This window comes from Crocodylus porosus, unplaced genomic scaffold (assembly GCF_001723895.1).
Source record: "Crocodylus porosus isolate Cpor-Errol unplaced genomic scaffold, CroPor_comp1, whole genome shotgun sequence".
NCBI lineage: Eukaryota > Metazoa > Chordata > Crocodylia > Crocodylidae > Crocodylus > Crocodylus porosus.
Genome location: NW_017728916.1, coordinates 17051378 through 17075603, shown reverse-complemented (window position 1 = coordinate 17075603; position 24226 = coordinate 17051378). Strand labels below are relative to the sequence as shown.

General features: G+C 43.4%; 1 protein-coding gene and 1 long non-coding RNA gene across 4 annotated transcripts in view; one reads left to right on the top strand and one right to left on the bottom strand.

The window, feature by feature from the left end:
- Nucleotides 1-24226, top strand: part of PCDH11X (protocadherin 11 X-linked) — a 1248873-nt gene that overhangs the window by 113879 nt on the left and 1110768 nt on the right. For all 3 annotated transcript variants that reach the window (XM_019536469.1, XM_019536468.1, XM_019536470.1), the window contains exon 2: nucleotides 985-1568. In XM_019536469.1, the coding sequence (XP_019392014.1) occupies nucleotides 1029-1568 (540 nt within the window). In that variant the 5' untranslated portion in view covers nucleotides 985-1028. The remainder of the gene's footprint in view (nucleotides 1-984; nucleotides 1569-24226) is intronic.
- On the bottom strand, nucleotides 9839-23390 carry LOC109311045. Its single transcript, XR_002101385.1, has 3 exons — nucleotides 23362-23390; nucleotides 12329-12334; nucleotides 9839-9921 (listed from the first exon to the last, which is right to left on the bottom strand). It is a non-coding gene; the product is annotated as an uncharacterized LOC109311045 (long non-coding RNA).

The window sequence follows — 24226 nt, the reverse complement described above, 5'->3', positions numbered from 1 at the left end:
CCTGGAACTGAAGACACAGCCCCCTACTGTGAGCCCTGCAGTCAATAAGTCTCACAGCAGCAGCAGCATTCCTGGCACTGCCCCTGTTGTGAGCCCCGCACCTTATGAGGTTTGTGTGGGGCAGCATTCTCCCTGCTGCAAGCCCTGCAGCTGATCAAGCTTACAGCGGGGGCAGTGGAGGGGATGCTGCTGCCACTGTGAGCCTTGTCAACTGCAGGGATTGCAGCAGGTGGTGCATCCTTGTGCACCACCTGCTGCATGTCCTTAGTTGATGGGGCTTCCAGCCACAGGGGTGCACTTGGTCACAAGTTCAGTTAATGGCGTAATTAGAACACACTATAGAGTTATACATTTTGAATGTGGAATAACTTTGTAGCTTATTGCTTGTTTTAACACACCTTTAATTGGTTCACTGTGTAACTGAGTCGCAACTTTAAGGCATGATTAACTGATTAACCAGTTAATCATGCGTTAAGTGTAATGTGTAAAGGGGTCCACAAATGCCCATAGACAGAAGTGATTCAGAAGCGGAACAGCAAGTGCTGCACAGCTAATGGCTACTTGCATACCATGTACTGTGGTGGACTTGAGAATGTCTGAGCTGCTCCAGGAGGGAACATCAAAGACTTGCAGGTGGGAGATAAATGAGTGCCAACAGAGCAGGGCGTTCTTTAGAGGGGAAGGTTTGTTTTCAGAAGGTTGATTACAAATATCTGTTGAAGAGGCCCTTGAATTTTGGTGGATCCAGTCTTAAAAATTTGAGGGTACAAAAATGCAGCTGTAAGAGATTATCCACTTTACTACTATTTAGTTGATGTGACATTGTTCAGAGTAAGATAAAAAGTTTGATTGACCTAGTTTTACAGCAGTTTTCCAATTACTTGGCTCATGAAAGGCTAAATTTCCTTTTGCATTTGTAGCATTTGACTGGCGTACTGTTGTATGGCTTTTTAATATTTTTTCCCTTTCCTCTTTTTTTTCTAGCTGCCCTTGGTGTTCTATAAAAATACTCATTAGCCATTCTGGAAATGGACTTGCTGTCTGGAACCTACCTCTTGGCAGTCTTATTCGCCTGTATTGTATATCAGTCTGGTGCTCAGGAGAAGAATTATACAGTGAGGGAAGAACTGCCAGAAAATGTCCTGATTGGCAATTTGCTCAAGGATCTCAACTTGACATTGGACCCAGATGTTCCTCTTTCATCTCCTCTTCAGTTTAAACTTGTGTATAAGACTGGAGATGTACCATTAGTGCGGGTAGAGGAAAACACTGGTGAGATATTCACTACTGCTAACCGTATAGACCGGGAGAAGCTGTGCTCTGGAATCTTTAGCGAGAACCGCTGCTTTTATGAGGTGGAGGTAGCTGTTCTGCCTGATGAAGTCTTCAGATTGGTCAAGATCAGATTCCTGATAGAGGATATCAATGACAATGCTCCTCTCTTTCCCTCAACCGTTATTAACATCTCCATCCCTGAAAACACAGCCATTAATTCCCGGTACTCTGTCCCTTCTGCTATTGATCCTGACATTGGAGTGAATGGGATTCAACATTATGAACTTCTTAAGGTGGGTTTCTTTAATTTTTCTCCATCACCATTTTCCCTTTTGTCAGTCCTAGTCATAGACTCAGCCTATCTTCACCCAGCTCATTGAAATGTAGATTTGTAATATATTGTTGTATAGCTATACACTGGAGCTAATTGTCTCCAGGTGTTATTGGATTACTTTACAGCACACCACACCATCACTTTGTGGTGTGCATCTATATGTTCTTCTCTTATGTAGTAGCATGATGCACATTCATGGCCATGTAAATTCTTCACCCACCTTTTAAATGATATACTGAAAATGTTTTAGTACTCCCTGCTCCCTTTCAGAATTTTGATATTATCTGTGCAGATTTCACATAACTCCCTGAGCAACCGAAGTCACCAGCCATCTTCTGCAAGAATATATAATGTGCATGGGCCTTGCATAACTCAGTTGACACATTACCTAAGAAACACTGGGCACATCTACATGTTCATTAGTGTGGTTTAGGTAATGCACATTAAACCTAGTACCTCCACAGTAGCTGAAGAGCACATTTTTTGTGATGCTTTAATGCACATTAAAGTGCACATGTAGACAGTCCCACTGATACCAGTACTTGTCAGCCATTTAGTAAAAATAAAATGCCATCTAATTTTTGCTCTTTAAAATTGTTTGTTGCCTAATTTTTCTTACTGAGTAATGGCCACTAGGCCTCCCTCTCTCAGAGGGGTATTTGAACCTGTATCTCCTGCTTCCCAACAAAGAGATCTAACCAGATCCCAGGTCAGACATCAACTAGAGCCATCTCCAGTCCACCTCTTGAAGCTGATCCAATCTTACATTTATCCAATGAATATTAAAGAGCACTGGAGCAGTTTCTGCAATGCTGGGAACAGTTACCCAAGACAACCTTTCTGTAGTAACCATATTTCTGAACTCTTTCTCCTAGATTATTCCTAACCCATGGCCTAGTGGTGGTTACAGCACTTTGTTAGAAATTGAGATAGAAAGGTTTGGGTTCAGATCCTCTGTGGGAGAGGGAAGACCTGGGTCTTCCATTCCCTGGGAAAGGGAAGAAAGGGTAGCAGGCAAATAAAGCAAAATGAGTTAATGTTGGCCAAAGGGGCATACAGAGGACTTTTATAACTATACAATGGGGACAGAAAAGAATTACTAGAATAGTTGTAGATTCATTAATGAATGACAAGTAGCTGACTCTAAAATGGCTAAGTGAATTCATTGCTTAAAAAATGTACTCCAGAAAACCAAACCACAACCTTCCCTCCTAGTTCTCCTGACTGACTGTAAGGAAAATGAAAGAGACTATTTGGTGAACTTAGGAGTAATAAAGATCTTGACAAAAAAGGAAAAAAAAAATTAAATTAGGCAGTATAGTTTCTTAGCATACCAAGAATTCTCTGGCAAACTTATTGAACTATGGCAGATTTTGAAATGTCATGTGGATACAGTTTCATTGCATGAGTATCCAATATTAGAACTATTCCCAATATTTTTAAAATTATTTAAATGGAAAAAATGTGGTCCCTGCTTTTAAAAGGACAATAAGATTTGTCCCAGCAATTAGTATTTAGTAGACTTGTTTCTGCTCTCAACTTTAGCTGTACAATCCTATACATTACAAGGAAAATATGTGTTGTGTGCAAAAAACTTAAGAAAGAAGTTTGTCCCAAGAAATCCAACTTTAATTTTAAATAACACTAAAAGAAAAAAAAAAAACCCTCTAAGGATGTGCATGGTAACAGAGCTGTGAACAAAAAGCAGCATTGAATAAAGAATGAGTTAAAAGAATAAATTATTTCAGAAATATTGTAGGTTTCATCTTGCAGTTTCAGAATTAGTGTTAACTATTGACTTAAGCAAGATGTTTGCCTGAATAACAGCTGTAGAACTAGATCCACAAATTACTAATTTGATCTGACTGAGGTCAGAATGATTTCATCAGTTTGCTATTATCTAATGGGTCTAACAATAGTGATGAAAAAGGAGTTAAGTGCAACAGATCCTCAATCCTGGGGAATGTTCCTGACACAAAGGGGATTTCTGGGTAGAAAGATGTGTGTTCCACTTCTGTGTCCTCCACAAATACAACATCTGGCACAGGCAGTATCCTAGTATAGATAATCTCTGGCTTGAGGAGGAAAGAGCAAGGGGAGAGTATCATGGGTAACTTTCAATGCTCCTGGTATGAAGGTCTGAAGAGGTCTCAAAATTCCTGAAGTAGAGGAAGTATTGCATAGTGGCATAGGGAGTGGGAGCTGGAGTGAGGATGGAGGAATACAGAAAATCCCTGATGTGCAATGCACTTAACCTTGAGGAAACAAGAGTGTGCATATACTGTAACAGAAAGGAAGTGCTATTCTTTTTTTAATACACAGTGAGATACTGGCAATTCATTAGTAACACAAGCTCCTGAACAAGCCCTTTACTGACATTTCGCTTTTTAATAAGTTTACCTAAGTCTTACTTGGTGTCTCTCCAAGTACAGAGTTCATTTATGGTCTTGTAAGGCAATTATTATCAATGATGTTTATTTATGAACCAACATAAAATTCACATTCAGAATTCATCAAACTGCTTAGAGGCCTTTTAATATGTTTTCAGCTAGTTCTTATTTTGTTTGGAAGTGAGACAGCTTTAACATATTTTAGCATTACCCGCTTTCCTTTAGGCTTAGTCAAAGGCATGCAATACCTGTAATTACCTTTAATATAAAGCAGTTATGTCATTGTATCTCTGCAGGTGTGGGAAAAGGACTGTCATAACTGTTATATTCTAATTCATTAGAATGTTACAAAAATAAATCATTAGTCTGTTAAAAAATAATTTTAAAATATGGCAACCCACAATGCATTTTCCGTACAATACTACAAATGGTTTATCACCATTTTATTCTATTGCTCCTATTAAAAACTGTGTTGGTAACTAATCATATAATTTAAAATAGGGGAAAAATATGTTTATCCCTGTTCTTGCAACAAATTAAATACAAGCACAGAAGAAGTCTTGTGGAACCCATGGCAGGATTGAGATGGTTACTCGTAGTATTGGATTCAGCAAACCTAACATTTTGCATAGTAATATTTATTATTCCCTTTCATGCTGTTAACAGTTTCCAGCTAACATCCAGCCCATCTTGCCTGTCCATCATTACAAAATTCTAGTATGTACCTCAGTTGGAAGGAACTTCTACTAAGTAGCTGAATGATTCACTGTAAAACAGATTTAAACTTTGTAACTGACTCTGTGCTTCAACTGTAGAGTGTTTGAAGTGTCTGAACTCTAGCAGGCAGTTCCACCTAATCTTTGTGTTACTTCCTCTGGCATCTCTTAGGGCTTATAGAGAGGACAGATGGGAGAAATAGTGTCTGAGTTACAGAATAGACTGGTTTTACATTTACGTAAAGGACCAGAACATAGTAAAACAAATGACATCAAGATAACTTACTATATTTTACTGAGTTCTATCTAAGAGACTGTTTGTAGGTTATGAAGACTTTTTCCCTAACTCTGTAGATACAGTGCTCATTGCAGGTACAGTGCTAATTGCAGGTGCAGTGCTAATTGCAGTATATGGGTTTCCAATAGCATGGCATATTTTAAAATAGTGTCATTGTAATCCTGTATAATGTGTTAGATTCTATTATCTTAACAAAGAAAGGTCTCAGGAAGAACACACATGTGCAAGTCATTTATTGCTATTAATCAAAGGATTTGTTTTTCTATTGCAGTTACGGAATTATTTAAGTGTGCACAACACTTTGCAAGAACAGGTCTTTACTCTGAGAAAATTACAGACCAGTTTATATGAATACAGTGCATACAGTACTTAAGACAGCAGACACAACTGTGAGGTGGGAGGGATATGATAGCTTCCAAAAAGAACTGTGCTCATACATTTAATGGAGGAGAAAAAGGGGACATGCAGAGAATGAGAGGATGCTACAAGCACAGAAGGTGTGCATGATGAAGGCACAAAGCTGAGAGCTGGAGGAGGTAGAGAGCAGCTACAAGGGATGGTGCAAAGGCTCAGAGAGAATTTATAGGACACAAAGGCAGAGATGAAAGAGTTATGTAAAGCTTTGAGGAGGAGGAGGTGGATCTCTGGCAGGAGAAGGAAGATGAGAAGAAATGAGGGAAGGGATTCAAGAGGTGGGATGACGTTGTCAAAGAAGCAGGAGACCAAAATTTAATGTGAAGCAATGAGTAACTGCATACTGTGGCTAGAGACAGATATTACACATAAACTGGTTTAAGTGATCAGAAACTGGTTTAAACCTGTAACAACAGATGTTCAATGCATATAAACCTGTTTCAAAATGACTAAAACCGTTTAGAGATAAACTTGGTTCAGTGTAGTTTCAGACTTAACTGATTTGGCTCAAAACAGTTTATGCAATGTCTGTGCTAGATCCCTTGCTGGCTTAAGATAAACCAGACACCCCTGGCATCCCAGCATGCTCTCTGGGAAGGGCGGGACTCTCTGCTCCACAGCAGAACTGTCCCTACCCCTCTGCTCCCTGGGTGGAGCTCCAGCAGAGACTTGCAGACACAGCACGGTCTGCCTGGCTTCCCTCTGCCCTATTCCCCCCCCTCACTGCTTGCTGCTTAAGAAGGAATCCCTCCCTCCCATCTCCCACAGCATAGACTCCACTTGGTATGCTAGCTAATGCTGAGAGGTGTCTCTGTGTGTGTCTTTCTCTCTAATTTCACTGGGACAGGTAGACAGAACAGTGACTTCTTATGGCTACCTGGAGCTAATCAACAGGTCAGCTGGTAAGCTGTTTAAGAAGAGTTTGAAGTAATGGAGAGAACGTGTTGTTTTGCTGATGAGGTGATAGTTACTGTTAGCAACCCCTGTTGGCTTGCTTGCTTGTCAGTTTGCTGCAGGCAGTATAAAGAAACCAAGCGAGGGAGATTGAAAAGCTCCATATCATCAACAGATGCATGCATTGCACACCACCTTCCTCCACTCCCCCCCTTGCCTCAGAGTGCTAGCAGGGGGCTAGCAACACTCCCACCCCTTGAGCAGCCAGCAGGGAAGAGACTGGGACTGTGCAGGCAGACCTCCCTAATCAGAGGGCCTGTGGGAGCATGGCCATGCCCCTCTCAGCTCAGCGCTGTGCAGTGGAAGGGAGGGATGCTCTAGCATTCCTCGGATTGTAGCCTGAGCTGGTGCAGACCTGTGCCTGAATTTCTTCAGCCTAGAGAGAATGTCTGTCCAGTTGCAACCAGTTCAGCATAGCCAGATTAGACTAATCTGCAAAGATTTAATCAGTTCTTGAATGTCTGTCCCTAGCCTGTGGGTCTAAAGACCATTGCTGTAGTTTGAAAAAGGCATTTCTTAACATGTTCTGCTTAGGATGGAAATCCAAGGAAGGAAGAAGAAAACTTTTTTTGCTTTTTGGATATATCAAATATGAATTTGTTAATTTGTATTTTAAGTTCAGTTTCTTGCACTAAGGATTCCTGAACTGGGAAAAAAAAGTTTACATTATTTTGATAGGTCATTGCACAGTTATACATGGGGTGGGTATAAAAAACAGAAGCTTGTGCTTTAACTCTAGTGTAGGTAGAGGCTGAGAGCTGTATTGGCACAAAAAAAAAAAGACTTAGTATACTGACCTCTAGAAGTGATCACTAATAACTTCAGAGGCAGGCACGTTTAGTTTACTTTAAAATGATCCCAGAATCTGGGGTTTGGTTGAAAGTGAATAAATATAGTGGTGTTAAAGATTTGTATAGTATTTGGTATCCAGCATGGGAGACTAAGATGAAGGAGGTAAAGAACCATGCCATTGCCATCTTGTGTAGATTTTATGCATATGTCAGAATGGTAGAAGATATTTCTTTCTTAATGCCTTATTGCAAAGCAGAGCTGTGTATTAAGTAGTTGCACAGGCTATGTAATCTGTGCAGTAGGTACTCGGTCTACTGGTAGGTCTTCACTGCTTTGTTACTTGGAAGTTGCCTTTAATCCACTTCCTGTCCACAAATAAAACTTTTCACCTTTTAATTGTGGTGGTACTATCAATTTAAATTAGCTGAACCTGCTGGGGACAAATGCTATTTTCACTCAAACTTGTAAACCAACTAATTGCAGTGAGGGGACAGGTAAAATTACTTGACTACTTCAATGCTTTCCTGCTGTTCCACCCTGTATGCCAGAAGGGACTGACAAGTTTTCCTCCATTTCACTGGGAAAGAATCACTGAGATGCCCAGTTTATTATTTATGACTTTTATTGATTTTATAAAAATGTATTAACAATAATCAGATACAAGGATTGATATAGATATCTAAAATGATCCCAGAATCTAGGGTTTAGTTGTTGGTAAAAAATAGTGGTGGTAAAGATTTGTCTAAGATCAATGGTTAATGTTTGAATATTGTGAATCACTCATTTCCATTGGGTCCAAAATAGCTATTGATCCAATAGAGGCATTGACCACAGAGTTGATTCTGCTTTGAGAAATGAAAAAGTAGTCAGTTCTGGAATATCCTGAATAACGTGCTTATCAAGCAAAAACCCACAACCCTCCCTTACTGTTGTATTCACTATTTATCAAATGTCTACTAAGCCCAGGTCTGACATATAACTTTAAAAAACTTTTAAAAACTTACCTAGAAGTAGATTTCATGGACAGAGGGGCACACGATCTATCAATGACAGGATCCAAACATTCATACCAGTCTCCCCTCAAACTATAAAGGTATTTATGAAATTCAGAGCACATAACAAAAAAAAATATTAAAATGTTTGAAGGTCTGCATTGGAATCGTAGACACAATGTGAAGTAAAAATGGAATACATAATTTTAACATTTGCAAGAACAAATTTACTCTCTGGATCATCAGTTATGTCAGTTAAATGGGGGCATAATTTTTATGTACTAATAAACTCCATGTGCTTTTGTGTTGTAAAAACTAGAGTTTGCTAATGCCGTGCAATTATCCCCTCATTTTTGAGATTCTTCTACTGGCAGATGAGTTTCTTGGAGCATAGCGAAATCAGCCCTCCATTTTGGAAGAAAATATACTTTTTTTTCAGTAGGACTGTTAAGCCGTTAGCATTCTAAGGTGCACACTGAATATGATTGGCCATTCTTAGTGATTTTATCTTTTTTATATATAGCTGGCAATTTGTCATTTTCCTTAAATCAAATGTGCATTTGTCTGCATACTGCTATAGTTTATAATATTGATATTCTCTCATGTATTTAGAGCTCATATCAACATACACTCACAAGCACACTCTTAAAAAGATCATGGGTGGGGAAGAAAGGAAAATAAAACAACAAAATCAAGTACAAGACATTTTACATTTTTGCTGATGTTTTGCAAACTATAACTGCCAGATCTCTACTACTCAGCAACAATAAAGACAAAGACATTAATAAAAATCGTAATGCCACTCATTGATATAATAAAGGTTTCTGCTTCCATAGGGTCAAAGAAAGTGTAGGTTTTCCCCCTGTAAATTAGGTTCAGAATGGGTGGATACTTAATGAAGTATCTTGACTGCTTGTGTCTAGGCTGTAGTCTTTCTGGTTTAAACAGTGCCTGCTCTTCAGTCACCTGACCTAGAAGATGGCATTATATGAGGTTAGGTTCAACCTATTTCAGTTTTCCAAGTTTTCTGCTAGCTTTGATCACTCTCTGGTAGAAAAATTCAGAAGCCTGACTATGAGGGCTCAAGGTTTTCTTCCCAAATCAGACTCTCTCCAGACTTTATCGTAATGTTAATCTTTGTCTCCTATTTCCAAATCAGCATTTGACGGGAGTTTAAAATGCTGGTAAGTAGGGGGTTTTTTTCCACTGTCTTGGTGGAATTACCTTTTTTGGACCCCTCAGGCACACCAGTAATAGACACATTATCTCATTGATCTCCCCTCCAAGTCCAGCATGTGGTCTCTTAGGTTTGAAACAGACATTCAAAAAGCCTGAGCCTGGATTGATTCAATCTTTGCAGGTTAGTCTAACCTGGCTAGGCTAAATCAGTTTGTAATCATGCAGACATCCCCTCTGGACTTAGGAAATGCAGGCACATGTCTGTAGTGGCTCAGGCTAGAAGCCAGGATGCTAGAGTAGTCCTCCCTCCCCTTTCATAGTGCTGAGCTGAGGGTGGCGTGGCCATGCCCTGGCAGCATACCAATAAGGAAGGAGTCCCCACCCTTCTTGATAACAGAGCATTTATCAGTTCTGTTATCAGCATTTAGCACCCCATCAGAAAACAAAGCCTCTCTCATTAGCTCAAGCTTTCCTTAAATAAACTTGTTCCAAGGAAGGGGACATTACCAGCTAACCTGTTGATTAGCTACAAGAAGCCCAAAGCTGACACTGTCCTGTCTAGCTTTGTCCTGTCTCCCTTACACAGACACGCTAGCATACCACATGCAGGCTGTGGTCCGTGCTGTGGGAGAAAGGAGGGATGGATCCCTGCTGGCGGAGTGAGTGGTGAGTGGGAGGGATGGGGCAGGGAGAAGCCAGGTAGACCTTGTTTCTGATCACTTAAACTAGTTTATGTGTAATATCTGTCCCTATCCTCAGAGCTGGCAGCTCCCTGCTGTGAGAGCCTGTCTGCCTGGCCACTTTCACAATCTCATCCCCACAGGCAAAAACTTTAGTCTTTCGCTCCCAGAACCCACTACACCAGGGCATACAATAAAATTTTCACAACAGATTCTTAAATCTTGCCCACTGTAACTGTGATGCTTAATATCTGTCTAGTGATGCTGTATATATCAGAGAAGCAAAGTCCTCTGTCTTCTCCTCAGGTCTTTTCTGAGGCCTCCATCTTGGAAGCCAAGCAGTTCCTTGATCTCCATTTTTGATGGCCCCTGACAATGAAGGTGTGTGAGAGTTTTTCCCAACCATAGATGAGTTTTATCCAAGCATAATTTTATAAGAGTTTGTAGAACTTGAAAAATTAAAAGTGGCAGTCAGTATAGCAAAACAGCCTGTCAGGCTTATATCTGCTTCTTTCTTCAGTGCCCCTGGCTCCTTTCAAATGTTCAGTTTTAGTACAGGATATGAACCAGAAGACCTTGTGACACATGAGAGATTCCTGAGGACAAAATAATGTGTAGTGTACTTGCTCTGTAGTTGCTTTGTAGTGTTGTTGCTCACATTTGGCATGTCGCCACAAGCAGGAACACATGTTTCCCCAGGGACAAGTAGCAGCAGCACATCACATATTTGTGCTGCATGTTGTCCCAAGTTATGACCCTGCACACATACTTTAGCTCATGGCAGATGGCTCTGGTCGGCAAGGCTCTGGTTTTGGGTGGTGCATGCTGTAGCCATGTGAACCCAACTGCTTTTTTCTGGGTCTCCGGTGTTAATTAGCTGCTAGTTAATTAGTAGCATGGCAGACCACACGTGCATACTCATAGGGACGTGCACATTGAGGCTGAGCTACCCTGGGTATTTGTGTCTTTCAAGATGTCAATTAGCACAAAGAAGGGCACATGAAAACAGGGAATTGTAGAGTTGGTGCTGGTACCTTTTGATGGCAAAAGGCCATAGTTTCCTGGACAAGCAGAGCCATATCAGGGCAACTAAGCCCCTCAGCCAGTGCCAGCTACTGTAGTGCTAATGGTGGCAATACAGTTAGTTGTTGCTGTGGTGGCAGCTATCTGTGTATAACCCCCCACGAAGGTAGCTCCAAAAGCTGCTACTCCTTTGCCACCTCTCAGTTGCACTGCTGTGGGCAAGTTTCAAATGCACTGCAAAAAAATCACCTAATTGTGAGTATAGACACAGTTTATCTGTCTGCATTATTTTCAAATATTATTAATAAAAAACATTATTCATGAAATAAGTTGAAGAGTCCGCCTTGATACTGCTTTGATTGATCCTTGGTTTTGGAAATGACTAGTTGTTACTAATTTGTTATTTTCTCTTTAGTACAAAACCTAGCACTGTTATGTTAAAGATTCTCCAGGGCAGATTTGCACATTAATTTGTAATTAGTGACTCTGAAGACAAAATGAATACTCTTGCTTATTATCTACTTGTCATAGTCTCAAGCCATTGCTTCTGAGACTACATTGTTAGGCTCCTGACGGACATTACACTTAAGATGGGATTAACTGGTTAAGCACCACTCAAGAAGTGACCTGGTCACATGCTCATTCAGTTAATGGTGTGATAAAGTGAGGAACAAACCACAGAATTATTACACAAAATATGTGTAATAGCTTTGTGGCTGGTTTCTATCAAACCTTTAATTGAACATCTGGCCAGCGCCCAACCTCTGGAGCACACAGGAAGTTTTCAAGACTCCTGTGTGCACCAGTGGCTGGTAGCATCCTTCAGCTGATCGGGGTGCCCATCCGGGGGACTGCATCATGCTGCTGGGAGCCCTGGTCAGCTGATCAGAGATCCCACCTACAGGAGAGCATGGTGAGCTCCCTCAGCTGGGAGACGAGATTACCCTGTACTGGGAATATGACACGATGGAACATGATGCAGGATCCTGCAATGACACCTCCTGCCATGCACATGTGGGATGGTAGGAAGCACAATTGTTGGGATTCTACGTCAGATAACATTGCTCTTTTACCTTAATGTCTGTCATAGGCCTTACACATCTGTTTTCTCTTTCAATTTCACTGTTGTCTCCACAACTTATAGTGGGTTGTGAAGTTAATAAATCATTTGCTTTTGGGAGAGTTCCTAAAATGTAGCTGAAACCTTCAAGTAAAATGAAGAGATAAAAAGCTTACATTTGCTTGCTTCTTTTAGGGGAGAGGGTGATGAAATGTGGCAACCAGAGACTTATACTTTGAGGAAACCTAATGGGACAGTTTGGCTAACTTTTAGACTCAGTATTTGTATATCTGGACTAAAAAAGTAGGAAAGGAATAGTTGCTCACATAAGAACTGTGCTTAAATCTGTGCTTCTTGTTTGCTTTTGTGGCATTTTGCAGTATCAATAATTATATTCAGGGCCCCAAATGATCCAGGATCTAGTTATTTAAAAGATCTTCCCTAACTTTAGATGCAATTGGCTGGCAAGTTTTTTTCTGTTTTTTCTTTGAATGGGCACTATATATCAAGTGGTAGAATGTGCTCTTCTCTGAGCCCCTGTACTAATCATCTAAGATGCCTGACTCCTGGGGAGCCTATTTGGATGGTTTGTCATTTGTCTGGTTTTTTTCCGGTATGAAAATGTGGAATTGAGATATCTAGAAGGTGATAAGTGCTGTAGGGATATAGTAAAATAAAGAAGATAATGAAAATGTGGACTGTGGTTCACAATCATGAGCTGTTACAGTTGGACCACTATCACACTTGTTGAAGCAATGGGCATTGTGGTATGCTTTCTAACCTAGGAATTGCTTACTTATAAGTTTGATCACATTCCTGAGGTCATGATCATGAAACATTGACACAAGTGTTCTCCAAATTGATAATTCAAGAGATTTTAACAAGGGTAGCTTATACAGCGTATGATGCTTCAGGATCAATGAAGAGGTGCAATGAAGAACCTACAGAGGAGGAGTATTGGTGAGACTGTAATAGACACTTTATACTCTTTTTCCACTGAAAAGGTAGTTTAGTGGATTACCCTGACTAGAGTTACTGAACAAGAAATCCTGATTCAGAATACTTGAATAAATTATACTTCATTTTGGATAGATTTCTCTAAAATAAAAAAGGCTCTTCTCCGTAAGGTGAAGATGTAAGTCCTATTTCTGACTTGTTGTTAAGCTGAGTGTGCTGCAGCTTTGGCAAAGGAACCCAGGGTATCGCCTCAAATTCCAGGTCTAGATTGGGACCAGTGTAAACTACCAGAGCTGCAGAGACACCCAAGATGCTGTTCTGAGAAGAGCTGGAGGTAATCAAACTCTAGTCTGTGTTCATGTCTATAATTTTTGTCATTGCTACAGAATAAGGAACTAGCCTCCTGTTAGCATAATGTCATTCTACTATCTGGAAAATCCCCCTCTGCTGGCAAAATTCCAGTCTGACATTACTTTCAAGTGGAGGCAGTTTGAAGCTATGATCATGGGCATTACTTTTAAAAATGCTCCTTATCACATTGGTGGATGTAATCGGTTTTGGTTCCTTTAGTGATACCATTCTCAAAAGACTATTTCCTAGTTGCAGTATATTCATGCCATGCTATAGTATCAATTCCCCAATGATCATAACAGAATTTTTATGCATATTTTAAAGTATCTGTGCTTGGGATTTATAGTAGCATTTCTTTCTTCATAATGTTTTCTCTTTTAGAGATGAATTGTTAGAGCTGTTTGGCAGCTGCCTCTGAGCAGGCTGCTGGCTCAGAGCATTGAAAAAGAAAGTGGTTCTTAAATTTCCAAATCAGATGGATTTATTTGAATAACTCTTATAAATTAAAGTATTTGTTCTAATAGTATATACTGCCTTGGCTGCAGGATTCCTGTATTTCTGCAGACCTTTTAAAGAAATCCTTTTAAGTAGGGAGCTAGGCTTAAGGCAGTGCTCCCAACAGTCAGTAGACATTATGCACTTGACTTAAGTGAGAGCAGGAACAAGATGTAAGGGTTTATATGCAAATTGCTTCTTTTATCTCTGTATAGAAAAGAGGGAAATTAAGTTGGGTGTTATTCCTAAGCTCCTGTAACTTTTCTTGTACAATACCAATATGCCTGTATTTTCCTAGTGTCAGAGGAAGCTGATGGGCTTCTTTAAGAAAGACGCTAGGCCCTTCTGAGAGTTGTCAGCACATACTGAAAAACAAAACATCCATTTTCTGCCGAGCAAAAGTTCATCATAGGAGGCTTGACTGGTGTAACATCTGTGAGTATGACAGAGCATAAGTATTATCTTGTTCCCTAACTAGGTTCTGAGGCTAGGGACGAAATTGCACATAAACCAATATATGTGATGAGAAACTGGTTGAACTGGTTCAAATCTGCAACATAGTGGAAGTTCAGTGCACAACATAGTGGAAGTTCAGTGCACATAAACTGGTTTGAAAATGGCTGAAACTAGTTTAAAGATAAACCTGGATAGATGTAGTATCAGACTTAACTGATTTAGGTTAAATTGGTTTATTGAACTTCTGTCCCAGATTCTCTCCAGGTTCAAATTAACTCACAGTCCCCCAGCATCTCAGGATGCTTTGTACCTCCCCTGCAAATCTGCCCTCACAAGGTGGGCAGGATAACCTTGGCACAAGGTGTTTGCTCCAGCTGAACAGAAAGGTGTGCTTTAGTGCCCCCTGGCTTCTGGCCTGGGCCACTGCAGGCATGTGGCTGCATTTCTGGAATCAGAAGTGAATGTCTGTTGCTTATTGGTTCAATCTTCGCAGCTTAGACTAATTTACAAAGATTGAATCAATTCAGCCTCAGGCTTTTTGAATATCTGTATTTAGCTTGAATGTACCTTTTATGTAGCAGCTTTCCCTGTCTTCCTGGTACAAGTCACCAGTTTTACCACCCATGGAAAATGGAGAGCTTCACATATCCAAAGATGCTCTTGCAGCTGGATGCCATTCAACACAGGATGGTAACTCCTTATCTGACTGCTATCTCTGTAGATCAAGAACTGAAAGGATTTTGTGTCTTACCATAATTTAAAGTTGTGAGGTTAGCTAAGGAATAAGGGCAATTGTAGGTTCTGAAATGACTATTATTAAGTGAGGCTGGATTTGTAGTTAAATCTAACTGAGATATGAAATCACTATTTATGGCCAGAACTAGCAGCTCTGATGCAAATTTACTGAACAATGGAAAATAACACTGAAGAGAAAGTGGAGAAGACGTACAAAATTAAATTCTATAGCCTGAAGGAGGCTATTTTTCACCTTTGCCAACACCTTTCAGTGCCAGAAACTGTTGCTAATATCAGACAGAGCTGAAAGGAGGATTGCTAATATCATTGGAAACACAGCCCAAAATGACGTAGAAAAATAATGGATGTTGTGTTCCACATACCTGCTGCTTGAAACTAGAGTGTGTGCCTTTTTTCATCCTTTTAATTTCTTGAAGTGCCAGGTGGAGCAGTGACCATCATTTAAGTTCTCAAAGCAGGCTTGAATGAGTGAGTCTGCTGCAGCTAGAGTATACTTTGAAATCCATACGGACAAGTTCTTTTACAGTGGTGCTGTCAGTATGAGAGAGGACAACAAAGTGGTATATTGGCCCTTTAAGTAGGTCACACAAAGCCTGGAGTTGTTAGTAACATCCACCTTCTGTGAAAAAACTGTCACCATGAGCTCATTACACTTGTAAACAGGCTTATATTAATATTGTCAGGTCTTAATGAAAATTACAAAGTTTGACACTAATAAGATTAGGTAACTTCTGACTTCATGACTTCAAGTGTTATCAGAGGCCCCTGGTAAATATACAATAACCCACAAATACTTAAGTATGATGTACCTTCTGCATCTATTAACAATCCCTTCTGGGGCCCATCATGTATAGGAAGGATAACTGTATTTTAGAGGATGGCTATTCATATTCCAGAAAATAAGTATCATACAGGGTGTGTCTATATCAGGGGCAGGCAATTATTTCAGGCAGAGGGTCGCTTACCCAGTTTTGTCAAGCTGTTGAGGGCTTCATGGGTAGTCCCATCACTTGCCAGGTGCCCTACCCCCTGGTCACCATCTTGGGACCAATGTCCCAATGTCTTGGGACCAGTGTCCCAGGGTAAGCACTAGTGGGGCCCAAAGCAGGGCACAGGCTGGCAGGGGTCTGTGGATCCGGGCTGGGCTGCACCAGCAAGGGAAGGGGGGAGCTGGCCCGGTTCCATAGAGCCCCTGCTGGCTGGCACCCCAGGCTCCTGCCACCCTGTTCTAAGACCCACTGGCACTGACTCCGAGACACCAGTGCAGGCCCCATGCTCCCACTGACTCCTGCACCTGCTCACTCCAAGTGCCTCCCAACTCTGCGGAACAGGCAGGGAGCAGTGCACAGCCCTAACCCCCTGCTCCCTGACAGGGAAGGAGCTGGTGCTGTGTGGGGGGAAAAGCAGCCCCTCGCTCACCCCATGCTTCCTGCTGCAGGTGCTCACAGCCCACACAGGTCTGCCTGGAGCAGGCACAGGCAGCCCCAAGCAGGCTGTGAGCAGCTGCAGCATAGGGCGCTGGCCATGGGGCAAGTGAGGGGCGGCTTTTCCCTGCACTCAGCACCACCTTGTAACCTGGCTCTGCTGCTAGCCTGGGCCCCGGCTGTGGGCTTACCTGTCAGGGCTGTGTGTAGCGACAACAGTTGCGGCTCCCCTGCTTGCCACACCAGGCAGTGTTTGCTGCTGCTGCCTGGAGTTCATGTGCTGGGCAGCTGACAGGCGGCGGTGGTAAATGCTGCCTGGTGCAGCAAGCAGGGGGGCCGCAGCTGCTGTCACCATGTGCAGCCCCAACAGGTGAACCTAGAACCAGCGCAGGGCCTGGGCTGGTTGTGGGGCCAGATTACAAGTTGGTGCTGAGCACAGGGGACGTGGGAAAAGCGGCCCTGCCCTGTGCCTGGTGCCGCGTGCTGCAGCCACTTGCAGCCCACCTGGAGCTGGCTGTGCCTGCTCCATACAGCCCCGTGTGGGCTGCGAGTGCCTGCAGTGCAGGGCACTGGCCATGAAGCTGGCAAGGGGTGGCTTTCCTCTGTGCCAGGAAGGAGCTTGGGGAAAAGCTGAGGATGGGGGGGGCACTTGCCTGCCCTGTGCCTGACACTCCCTGCTGCAGCTGCCCACAGTCCATGTGGGGCTGTATGGAACAGGCACAGGCAGCCCCAGGCTGGCTGCAAGCAGCTGTGGTGTGGGGTGCCAGCCACAGGGCAGGTGAGGGGCCACTTCCCCCCCCCCCACTCAGCTTTTCCCCAGGCCACTTTCCCCCAGACTCCTTCTCTGCCCAGGATCCTCCCCTGCCCTCTCCCACTTGCCCCTTACGTGCAGGTCTGGAGTGGGGCAGCCATGCTGTCTCTGGCCAGAAGCCCCTACTGGGAGGGCGGGGCCAGGTGGGCCCTGCAGTTGTGGGAGACCGCTGGGTTTCCTCTGGGTCCTACTGCCCTTGGTTCCTGTCATTTTTTACAGGAATCAAGGACAGATAAGTATTACATTTTGTAAATTGTTTAGGGGCCCTGCAGGCCGGATAAAATGGCCTCATGGGCTGCATCCTGCTTGCAGGCTGTATTTTGCCCACCCCTGGTCTATATGAAATGTATGCACAGTAAAATGTCTGCATTTACATGTGGAAAGCAGTTACTGCATAGTAAAATAGCCTAATGAGCTATTTTCTAGTACCTGTAGATACAGATACTAGAAATTGGTGCATTAAACTAATGCAATGAAGTGTGCATGTAGATGCTGACTGGAAACAAATTGCTCCTGGTCAGCCTAAGTAGAAAGGAGGCCACAAGGGTGGAGAGGCAGCTTTCTCATAGCCAGAACAGCTCTTCCATGCCCTGCAGAGATGGGGACAAGCCCCTGTGCCTACTGCCAGCCTAGAACTGACACCCAGGGGAGCCTGGAGCTCCCCCTGGCTGCTGCAGGGGAGCAGAGTAGGGTAGAAACAGCCCTAAACAGAACTGCTCCTGTTGGGAGCAAATTTTCTTCCAACGGGCACACATTCAGATGCGTGTGGGGCCCCAGTTTAATGTTCCTAAATTTTCTGCACAGACTAGTCAGGCACATTGTAGGCACACTCATGGAGTTGCAAATTAGGATGTATGTACTTAATTTGGATAATAAATTTCTTACCTGGTTGATACAAGCAAACTGCAGCAGTTTTGTTTTTTCTTTTGTTAATTCTTCCTGTTTCACTAGGAAGGTTTATTGAACAAAAGTATTCCTAGATTCACTGCTATCCAGATCAAAATCAATTGCCTGCTTAATTCCGTGGCTGTCAATATGCACTGCTGTTCAGGTATTTCAACATTACCAATCAATCCCTAATATAATATGTAGGTTTTGGCTTTTTGTATTTTTAAGATCTCATCCATATTTTAAAGAGTACGAAACTGCAGTGTATAAGACAAGAGCCTGTTTTTGTTTTTGTTTTTCCTCTAGCTTACTTGCAATTTAAAAATTCCTACTGATATTACCAGGAAATAATCAACTTGTAGCATCCCTGTTCAAGTTCATCTCCCCAGCACAAGCTAAAGCAACCTTCAGAGCATTTCTAGTGCAGTAAGCTACATGGGCCATTACAGGGATGCAGAACTTTTGGGGCACAAGACTGATTTAGTGTTGCCTCCTCACTCCTCTGGCCGTTGCTGTCTTCCCTTCCACTTGCTGAAGGCTGCCTAAGAGGCAGTGCAGATACTACCTGTGCTGTCTGTATTCTCCAAGAGGGTTTTACTCATATGCTGTTCTTCTTTGTGCCAGCCTAGCTCACATGGCCATAGTGTATTGGAACTTTGCACTTCATTTGTGTTGTGGATTTGTTATTGGAAAAAAATTCTCTAGGGAAATGCAAAGGTAAACAAGCTAAGGAAAAAAGACAACAGGTGTGTGTGTATTTGTGTGTTTAAACGCATGTACAAAGAGATTCTTGGGCTCAATGTCGTAAACTTCAGAATTAGCAGGCTATGGGTTAATTCCATTTGAAATGCCATGGCAGAAAAAGCAGATCAAATATGATTCAGTCTGAAGAAGGCCACTTAACCAGAGATCTATGCAGTAGATAGAAGATAGGAGTGGATTAAGTAGCCATGAAGCCACAGAGAAGCAAAGGCAAACCAGGCTGGTAGAGATTATTTTGCAGAACCCTTTTTGTTCCATTTGTGACGACTTCTTTTTTGTTCAAACTCAGTTTTGCTTTATCTTTACTGACAAGAAAAAAACCCAACTTAAAGGGTTTCCTTAGATGAGTTCTGTGTTTTGAACTCAATGAGGCTTTGTGGTGCAGATAATATATACAGTGCCTACTCTGTTTTGTATCACATGCTTACATTTTCTTTTGTACTAGATTCTGCAGACTGTACTTGAGTCTGCATTATACTAGAGTCTACAGAGCTCTTCTGTGCATATCTGTATAGGGACCTCATAGGGTCTGGCAGCAGAGAAATGCCCTGCCCTTGGAGTGTCCTCCAGTTTTGTCTGTCTCCTCAGAAGTAGATGGCTCAGGGAGACCTCTCTATTACTGAGTTTTTTAAGGAAGATTTCAACTTTCAGTTCAAATATTTCACTAAAAAGTACACTCATTAGTGTGTCTAGTTCCCAGCCATAGCCTCAATAAACATACTGAGTATGTTTATAGAATCATAGACACTGGGGCTGGAAGGGACCTTGGAAGATCATTGAGCCCAGGGGCAGGAAGTCAGCAGGGATCATAGGATCCCAGCAAGATAAGTATCCAAATGTCTCTTGAAGGCTTTCAAGGTAGGCACTTGAACCACTTCTGGGGGCAGTCTGTTCCAAACCTTGGGGGCTTGGACAGTAAAGAAGTTCTTTGTGTCCAGCCTGAAATGGAGGAATTTGTGAACATTCACCCTTATCATCCCTTGGGGTACTGTGGTGAACAGACGTTCCCCCAGATCCTGGTGAGCACCCCTGATAAACTTATAGGTGGCCACCAGATGACCCCTGAGCCTGTGCTTTTCCAGGCTGAAAACTCCCATGGCTCTCAGCCTCTCATCATAAGGCCTGTATTCCTGACCTCTGATCATGCACATAGCTTTTCTCTGCACTCTCTCAAGCTTCTCCACATCCTTTTTGTATTGTGGAGCCGAAAACTGGATGTATTACTCCAGTTGCAGCCTCACCAAAGACAAGTACAACAGGAGAATGATATCCTGGGATTTACTTGAGAAGCATCTATGGAATCAGGCCAACATTTTGCTCGCTTTACTAGTTGCAGCATCACACTGAAGGCTCATGTTCATCTCATGGTCAACCATGACCCCCAAGTCCCTTTTGTCCGTAGTGCTAAAAAGCACTTTGAAGCCTATAAGCGTGCTGCAGGTTTTTCCTTTCAAGGTGGAAAACCTTATTTTTCAGTGTTAAACACCATCAGGTTCTCATCTGCCCAATTCCTGAGCCTGTCAAGGTCTGCCTGGATTGCCCTCCTGTCCTCAGGTGTGGATGATTTACCCCAAAGTTTGGTGGTGTCAGTGAACTTGGTCAGTCCACTTCTGACACCAATGTCTACATCATTGATGAAGATGTTAAAAAGTATAGGCCCTAGGACAGAGCCTTGAGGGACCCCACTGGTCACAGGACACCACGACAATTGACTTCCATTGACCACCACCTTCTGCGGAGCCAATTCCCCAGCCAACGGATTGCAGTGAGGCCAAGACCGCAGTTAACCAGTTTTGCTAAGAGGTGATCATGGGATACCAGATTGAAGGCTTTTTTGAAGTCAAGATATATGACATCAATCACTTCTTCCTTGTCCAGGTGATAGGTCACCTGATCATAAAAGGAAATAAGATTGATCAGGCAAGAGCTACCCGCAACAAACCCATGCTGGCTGTCCCTCAGGATCTCGCTGTCAGCCAGTTTGTTAAGGATGGCCTCTTTGATCATTTTTTCCAAGACCTTCCCCAGGATAATGGTTAGGCTGATGGGCCTGTGGTTTGCCGGATCCACTTTCCTCCCTTTCTTGAAGATAGGCACCACATTGGCCTTCTTCCTGTCTTCAGGCACTTCAGAGCACCAGGAGAGAGGGCCTGGGCTATAATGCTATCTAGGTCCTTGAGTCCCCTGGGGTATAAACTGTCAGGGACAGCTGACTTGAAGGTATCCAGCCTCTCAAGGTGTTCCTTCACAAGGTCAGCATTTATGGAGGGTAAGGGATCTCTATCACCCAGGCCTCCCTGTCCCATAGTGGGCAGGGGGATCCCATGGGAAAGGTTAAAACTGATGTGAAGTACCCATTTAGTAAGTTTGCTTTTTCCTAGGCATCAGTTGTCAGTTGTCCTATCTGGTTTAGCAGGGGTCCAATTTTGCCCTTGCTTTTCCTCCGGGTCCCCACATATCTAAAAAATGACTTTTTATTGTCGTTGATATTTGTAGCTAGTTGGAGTTCCGTTGCAGCCTTGGCTTTCCTGGTTTGTTCTCTGCAGGTCCAGACCAGTGTTCCGACATTGGGGGTGGGTCCAGTCCTCCATCCTTTTTAGGTCTTTCTTTTAAGATGCAGGAGGTCTGCTAGTTCCCTGGAGAGCCAAGGGGGCTGGTGTGCCCTTTTACTGCCTTTCCTCTGAGATGGGATTGACTTTGCTTGCGCATCCAGGATTGCTCCCTTGAGGGGCAGCCACTTGTCATGCATTCCACTTCCCTTTCAGTTTTGGCCCTTTAGGGCCTCACTGATGAGCCTCCTTAGCTTGTCAAAGTCAGCTTTCCTGAAGTCGAGGACTTCTGTATTACTGACTGACTTGCAGCTTTACAGTGGATGGTGAAGGTGATCATTTCGTGGTCACTATCAGCCAGCTTCCCTTCCATCATTAGGTCACTGATTGGGTCATCCCCAGTTGCTAGTACCAGGTCAAGCAGCGCTTTACCTCTTATAGGTCCATAGACTTCCTGCATCAGATAGAGCTCATTCACGTATGAGAGAAAGCTTTGACACCACTTGGATTTGGCCGAATGCTCTTCCCGTGAGATGCTTGGGTAGTTGAAGTCTCCCATGATAACCATGCACCTGGAGCGTGCAACCTCAGCCAACTCCCTGGCAAACTCCTGGTCAAGGTCTTGATCCTGGGTAGGGGGTCTGTAGTAGCCTCCCACCATAGTGTCCCTTGTGCTATTCCCCTTGGATTTTCACCCAGAGGGTTTCAAGTTGTCCACTGTGGGTGCCAATGTCGGCTTGCACATACGCGTAGCTTTCCTTAACATAGAGAGCTACACCCCCACCCCTTTTGCCCACTCTGTCTCTCCTGTACAGGGTATAGCCATCTGTACCCATGGCCCAGTCATGGGTGGAGTCCCACCAGGTCTCTGTTATCCCTATGACATCATATTTATTTTCATTTAGCAGGAGGACAAGTTCCTCCTGTTTATTCCCCAAGCTCCTGGCATTTGTGTACAGGCAGGCAAGTGTCCCCTTGGGGGCCCTTGCCTTGCCTACAGTTTGTTCTAGGGCTGGGGCAGGGGTGGGATCCCTTGAGTGCCTTTGGCTTCTGGCTTTGCAAGGCTTGCTCAGCGGGCCAGTAGTCCCCACATCCCCCAGCGGGCTGAGTTTAAAACCTGATGGAGCTGGTCAGCCAGTCTGGCTGAGAAGAGCCTCCTCCCCAGCAGAGAGAGGTGGAGGCCATCTCTTCCCAGCAGCTTATTGCTTCTCTCACCAAAGCCTTCCCAGTGATACCAGCGCTGCAGTCTTTGGTTCACTACCTGGATCCTCTTCTCCCTCCTTGGCCCGTATCCCAAGACTGGGAGGATCAAAGAGAACATCACCTGTGCCCCCAATCCGTGAAGCCCCGCTCCCAGATCCCTGTAGCACTTCATGACCTGGCTGGGAGTGCTCCAAGCCATGTCATTTATGCCCATATGGATAAGGAGCATAGGGTAGTGGTCAGGTAATAATGGCTAGGGAGAGACATTCAAACAGCCTGAGCCTGAATTGATTCAATCTTTGCAGGTTAGTCTAACCTGGCTAGGCTAAATCAGTTTTGTAACCGGACAGACATCCCAGAAATGCAGGTATATACCTGCAGTGGCTCAAGCTAGAATCTGGGGGGGCACTAGAGCAGCCCTCCCTTCCCTTCCACAGTATTGAGCTGAGGGGGGGCAGGAGAGGGGTCATGGCCAGGCTCTGACAGGACACTCTGGTTATCTCAGCAGGGAATTGACAGAAGTGTTTATCACCTAACTCAGTGTTTATCACCAAATTAAAGAAAATAACTAAGGGACATTACTAGTTACCTATTGATTCAACATGGACCATAGCCAGCATGTGGTCTGCTAGCTAATACACAGACAGATCTTGTCAAGGAAAAGGGGAGGGGGGAATTCCTGCTTACCGGGCAGTGGTGAGGGGGAAGGGAGTGAGCAGCCTGCAGTTCCGTCAGGGAGCAAACGGGAGGGGCCAGTCCTGCTATGGAGCAGAGAGTGCCGCCCAACCCAGAGAGCATGCTGGGATGCTGGTGGAGTCAGATTTATCTTAAATCAGCAAGAGGTCTGGGACAGAACTTGCTTAAACCACTTTGACCCAAATTACTTAAGTCTGATAACTACATTCAACCATGTTTATCTCAAACTGGTTTCAGCCATTCTAAAACTGGTTTATGTGTGCTGAACATCTGTTCTGTTACAGGTTTAAACCAGTTTCTGATCACTTCTGATCCCTAGCTAATGTGTGGACAGTCCTGGTGTTAAGAGCTCCAGGAGCCACCCAAAATTACTGTGTAACAAAGCCTTTACTGAGTTTGACTGGGGAGTTTGATTAGCTCTGTGGGTGGGATGCCATTTTCACCTCTCCACAATCCAGGAGAAATCTTTTCTCCACAGTCTGGGAGAGATCCTTTCTCCAAACAGAAAAGAACCCATGCCCCCCAGATCCATGTGCAGGGTGGAGGCTGTGCACTGCCTGCTGTGGGCTTGGGTTTCTGCCTTGTTGCCCTCCCTCAAGGCCTCCGCATGTTGCACAAAGGCGGTTCATTTCTTAGGAGGCATGCAGAGATCACAGACACACATACATTAAACAGCACAATGGTGGTATTAGTTTTCAAACAAAGGTCAGAGCAGAGTCAGGTACTCAGATTACTCTGAACAAGCATTGGTGTTTGCAAGCGAAATTTATC